The 6,032-nt window shown below is 40.6% G+C and overlaps 1 protein-coding gene across 1 annotated transcript; it reads left to right on the top strand.

The window, feature by feature from the left end:
* Positions 1-4,586: 4,586 nt before the first annotated feature.
* GPR148 (G protein-coupled receptor 148) lies at positions 4,587-5,717 on the top strand. Its single transcript, XM_060767006.2, has one exon. It carries the CDS (start codon positions 4,587-4,589, stop codon positions 5,715-5,717), a length of 1,131 nt encoding a protein of 376 aa, XP_060622989.2.
* Positions 5,718-6,032: the final 315 nt, after the last annotated feature.

The raw sequence follows: 6,032 nt of genomic DNA, 5'->3' as shown, positions 1-6,032 counted from the left end.
CAGGGGACACCCGGATGTTTGATGTTTTATCATCCTTGTGGGAGGCTTCTCTCATGTCCCCGCATGGGGAGCTGGAGCTGACAGAGGGGGATCATCTGTGCTCTCCCCAGATTCAAACCTCTGACCTGTTGGTCTTCAGTCCTGCCAGCACAAGGGCTTAACCCATTGCATAACCAGGGGCTTCTAGATCTGAGATGATGGGCTCCTTCAAAGGGAGCAACAGGGGTTGCTAGAGGTTGCAGTATTTGTTGCTATAGCTGGGAGCAGAGAGAAGATATACTAAAATATCCAAAAAATTCTTGCTCAAGACTATTTTTTGGCAATTTCCAGCACCAGCTGCAACATTTTATCTCCTTCAGTGGGTTCTCTTTAATTTGAAACACATCCAGACAAAATATACTTCTCTCCTTCTCTTCTTCTTCCTCCTCTCTCTCAAATGCATCAAAAAAATGACTATTTTGTACTATAATACTAGAAAGCTAACAAAAAAAATTCACAGGAGAAAATTCTCTCTTAAAATCACAAGACCATCTCACCAAATAATGACACATTGCAAGGGAACAATTGTTACCAACAGGTTCTCCAAAGAATTGAATGGATGGATGAGGAGACAACAACAACCACAAAAACCAAAGTAGCTGTATAATGAGAACTCACACTTCTTTAGACCAGTGTGGATAAGCCCAATGTTCTATCCCTTCTACATTTTCTTTATGCTTCTTCCATTTCATTTACTACAAAACTCAGACAGAACAGGAAAACCACAATTTAAGTGCATAATGCCCTTGGTTGGGGAATGCTAAGATGTCCATTTGGACTTGCACTTCTTTCCACTTTACTGGCCAAATGTGTTGGAGGTTGTAGATATAAATAAATAGAAGCTTTACCACTGTTTCTGAACCAAAATATACCCTGCAGTATAATAATGTGTCACTCAGATTTGTGTAAAGAGTAACAGTTCCAAAGGTCAAGCAGAGCAACAATATATACAGCAGTCTCTCTGTATGGACAGAGGGAATAATCAGTCCTTTTAAACACAGTCTTTAAAATATGCTTCATACCTTAGAAATGATCAGGTTTCAGAGAACAGGCTGCCATTTCCTTCCTAGCTGTTTCCAGTCAGCGCTCTCTTCACTCTCCGAGGTGAAAGTAGCAGTTAAAACAGTTTGTCTCTTTATTTCTTGAATCAAGGTACAGGTGTAGCTCATCTGGGTCCCTTTCATAAGAGTCCTAAATTCTAGTTTTATTCTCAATGCTGTATTCTATGAAATCCTAGGATTTCTAGTTGTAGATTAAGAAGGGTTTGGAGTCCTCTGGCTGAGAATTCTAAATATCGTTTTCTACACTGACTATTCCAGGATCCCATAGGTGCTTGTTATGCCAATTAAAATGGACTGTAGTGCGTGGCTTGAAAGAGCTACTACTATCTCCACATCTCTTTCTCTATGGAATCCAACTGCTCTCCTGTTAATAGTGCTAATTACAATTGCACTTTCTTTTTGCTCTTCAGATACCAATCACTTAAAGCTGTTCTCTCAACTGTGATTAATATTCAAACGGGTCTCTCTTTTCTTTCTTCTGGTGGCATCCATTAGAAAGATTCTTCATTTCTCCCTTTCTCCCCCCCCCCCCCCCCCAAATAAACTTACAAAAGTTCAGATGTGAGGTAACCAAAAGCTGTGTTCAGATGAAAATAATAATAATAATAATCATCATCATCATCATTTATTTTTAACCTGCCTTCTCTCCTCGAAGGGACTCAAGGTGGCTTGTTTGTTTGTTTGTTTGTTTGTTTTTTGGATGTTGTTGTTACTGGGATTTAAAAATTCACCTGCAATCAAAGATCACTTTGAATCCCACCAAAGATGGACCTGGACCTAACTTGGCACACAGAACCCCCATGACCAACAAAAAAGAACGAAGTGCATTGGAGGGAATTCACCTTGATTTGGGGGAGTTGTAGTTTGCCTACATCCAGAGAGCACCATGATCCCAAACAACAATGCACACATGCCTGATACGCCCAAATTTGAATACTGGAAGGGTTTAACCTTGTGTTTTGGAGCTGTAGTTCACCTACAGCCAGAGACACTGTGACCATCACCGATGATGGATCTAGACCAGGAGTCAGGAACCTTCGGCCCTCCAGGTGTGGTGGACTTCAACTCCCACAATTCCTTGAGGCTCGGCATTCGCCCCAAAGGCTTACCTTGGCCTCAAGGAATTGTGGGAGTTGAAGTCCACCACACCTGGAGGGCCGAAGGTTCCCCATGCCTGATCTAGACCAAACTTGGCACACAGAACCCCCATGACAAACTGAACCTACTGGAGGGATTTGAGTGGACTGACCCACCATGGTGGGAGCTGTAGTTTATCCTGCAGCCAGAGATCAACAATGCATCTAGTGCAAACTTGCCCAAGACAGCAAGCTTTAACTACTGATGGACTTTCAGTTGTAATTCACCCATGACCTTATGCATTTTGTAAAAATTTTAAAAATCACTTTTTCAAATAACATGGGCAACACCGGGTACCCAAGCTAGTAAAACATAAAATTGGCAAACATTCAAGTGAAGGCTACACTTCTAAAAATGAAAATTAGTGAAGAATTACACCCCTATGTGCCATTAGCTATTCTACAGATTAAAACAAACTTGTAAGGTCAGGCAACAAGTTGGATTAAAATACGTACTGGATCACGGCTCCCTCTCCACATTTCATTCCACACTGAACTGATCATTGTTCCATAGTATAAAGCAGAGCAACACAGGCATAGCAAGTATTGATTGGGAAGCCAAGTAGCAAACAAAGCAAGCAGAAGGTCTGGCTGCTTTGTTGTTACCAGAAGGCAGTCAGGGAGTGAGCAGTATGGACGTTGCTCTTTATGCACATACTTGGTGGTGGATCAGAGAAAGGAGATGGCATTTGCAAGAATCATTATCAAAAATAATGATTATTTTAGGTTGGAGACTAGCAAGATGATCTTTGATCATTTCCCTGACATGTTTCCAGAAAGTTTTGGACTCTCATCACAACAGTGCTTGTCTTACGTCTGTCATCTGCTACAAGAGTTAAGCCTTGAGAGTTAACAGAATATGAGAAATCATGGCACAGTTGCATTTGGTGTCCTGCCCTCGCCTGTATCTTCCAACTCTATGATCCAGCTTCTTTTTAATGTAGAAGAAAATGATGAAGACATTTATATTATTAATCTATAGATTAATCTATCAAAAATATTTACGTCATGCCCTATTATATCAAGAATCTCACAGCACTATACAATAAAGTGTATACAGTATAGGAGACACAGTGGATCAGATGGCTGAGTTGCTAAACTTGCTGAGTGAAATGTCTGTGGTTCAAATTTGGGAAGTGGGGAGAGCTCCCCCGTTAGCCCCAATTTTTGCCAACATTGCAGTTCGAAAACATGCAAATGTGAGTAGATCAATAGGTGCCTTTCTGGCAGGAAGTTAATGGCACTCCATGCAGTCATGCTGGCCATATGACCTTGGAGGCGTCTATGGAAAACTCCAGTTCTTCAGCTTAGAAATAGAGGTGAGCACCACCCCCTGGACACGACTATACTTAATGTCCAGGAGAAACCTAAACCTTTACCTTTCTAGACTAAAAGAGGAGCAAAATTCTTACTGGGGCATAATAATCCCATTTTGCTACACATACCCCACCCTCAATAGCTACAATCCTGTTGTTGATTGGGTCTCTGTGGGGAGGATATTCCATTACTAATGTGTTACATTTTTTAAAAAATCTATTCATTATATTATATTAGTTAATTCCTGACCAAGCGATTCTTCCAAATTTTGTCTAAAACATCATTTCAGAAATTGATGTTCAGATTTTAGACTAGTCTCAAGCCACATGTTACCACCACATTTGAACCTAACCTGTTTCACTCTTATGTTTCTCACACCTGGTTACAAATATACACAGGATTTTGTCCTCTGCGTGCCTGTCTATCTTTACATGTAAATGATTAATGCTCTTTTAAATTGGGTTGGAATATATTTCTGTAGTCTGATAGGAATCACACATTAAATTATTATGATGCACTTGTATTTCAGGAGCTGAGAGCCCTTTCCTTATTGATTGAATTCATTCAATACGTTTTTATTGCATTTAAACACTCCAGCATATTTTCTGGCTCCAGTTACAACTTGATTGCATTGGCATATTTGGAATGTCCCCTTTTATATCATCACATCTGTTTAATCAAGGTAATATTCCATCTGCTACTGTGTTGCCATAATGCAACGTGAACAAACTCAAGTTCTTCATACTGAACAGCCCATATATTTCCTTCCTAGAGTGCTTGCTCTACACTTGAACATTAAGCACTATATGAAGGCGTTCGCTTCTCCAACACACTGTTTCTCCATTTTTCTATAGAAGATACTGGATTTATTTTGGAGTTATCTTATAAATGTTTTCTGCAATCAGATATATAGAATTGACTACCAATGGGATTTTGGTGACTCTAAAATATGAAACTGCTCATTCCTGCTAAAGCTCAGTATCGAAGAACTTTTTTTATCCACATCTGCCATTACTAGACATCTTCAGAAGAAATGGAATACTTGTCATGTGTATCTGAAGTATCTGAAAGGATTTTGAATGAGAGCTTCTTTTACAGGGGACTTCGAGCCAATACCTCCTTCTCTTTGGACACAGCCTCTTCGCACAATAACTCCTTCTCTTTGGACACAGCCTCTTCGCAGAATACCTCCTTCTCTTTGGATACAGCCTCTTTGCAAAGCATCAATGAATGGATTGCCTATCCTCCATATTTTAAGATAAACATGTTTTTGATCCCACCAGTTATATGCCTAATAGCAGCCATCCTGGTCATTCCTTTCATCTTGTTTGTCATTTTCTCCCAAGGCAACATCCGTCAGGAAACAAGGTACTTGCTGCTGGGGAACGCTTTACTTTGTGATTTGCTATATCTGATACTCTACACCATGTCTGAGGTTTTCAGTGTGTCTTACCTCAAGCTTCCCCAAATTGCTTGCGTGGCCCTGTTGTTTTTGTTGGCAATGACTTACTGTGGTGGGCTGCTAACAGGGGTAGCCATGGTCCTGGACACCTACCTGGCCATTCTTTGGCCTTTACATTATCTCTCCATTTTGCCCTCTGCGCGCACCAAGAAAGTGATACTATTCTTATGGATCTCCTCTGGGATTTTCCCTGGGATTGTCTTCTTAATACTTGGGAGCACTGAGAAACCCAGTGTGTGTCCCGTGGAAGACTGTTCTGTTCCGATAATCCTGGCAATGACTTTACAAGGAAACAATGCAGTGAAATGTTGCTATGTGCTCTCGGTCTCTGCCCTTTTTCTCTGCCTGTCCCTCATTCTCTGCTGTTATATGATCCTGTATTTCAAAACAAAAGAGTCAGGGATATGGAAGAGCATTTTCTCTAGAGCCAGAGTGACATTCCTGATGCACCAAATTATCTTGTTCTTCCATTTCTCTCCTGTCTTGGCCACTGTGGTGGAGTCACTACTGTATGTCAATGCTATCATAGGGCCACGGACAGGGATGTGGCTCTCTCTGGTTGTCTGCAATGTGTTGATCATAATACCCAAAGCTTTGTCACCTTATCTGTATGGGCTCAGATACAGGGAGATCTCCTCCTCCCTCAAGTTCTTGCTTAGACGGAAACGTTCTACTGTTGTGGCTCCTACGTCACTTGCTTGAGCAAAAACTGGACTAACTGCAGCAAGGACCTGTACTTGCATGACTCCTTCTAATGAACTGAAAACATATTTTCAATTGTTGAAGCAATCTGTTGGGCACAGAATTTGTAAAACAAAAATTGATACAAAAATATAAATAATCTGTTTGATCAAACCCAATTACACTAGTTCCCTTCAATTAATTGTTGACTAATGCGTCAAAATGTAGGTAAAACCCACTGGTTCATCAGGTCTGCTCTACTAAGAACTAACAAGATTTAGGTCAGTGTATGTTGGGAATAGTAGAGCAACATGGTTGTGTTGATATTTTAGCGCA

The sequence above is a fragment of the Anolis sagrei genome, chromosome 3 (genome assembly GCF_037176765.1).
Source record: "Anolis sagrei isolate rAnoSag1 chromosome 3, rAnoSag1.mat, whole genome shotgun sequence".
Classification (NCBI taxonomy): domain Eukaryota; kingdom Metazoa; phylum Chordata; class Lepidosauria; order Squamata; family Dactyloidae; genus Anolis; species Anolis sagrei.
This window is presented reverse-complemented; position numbering and strand designations above follow the sequence as displayed.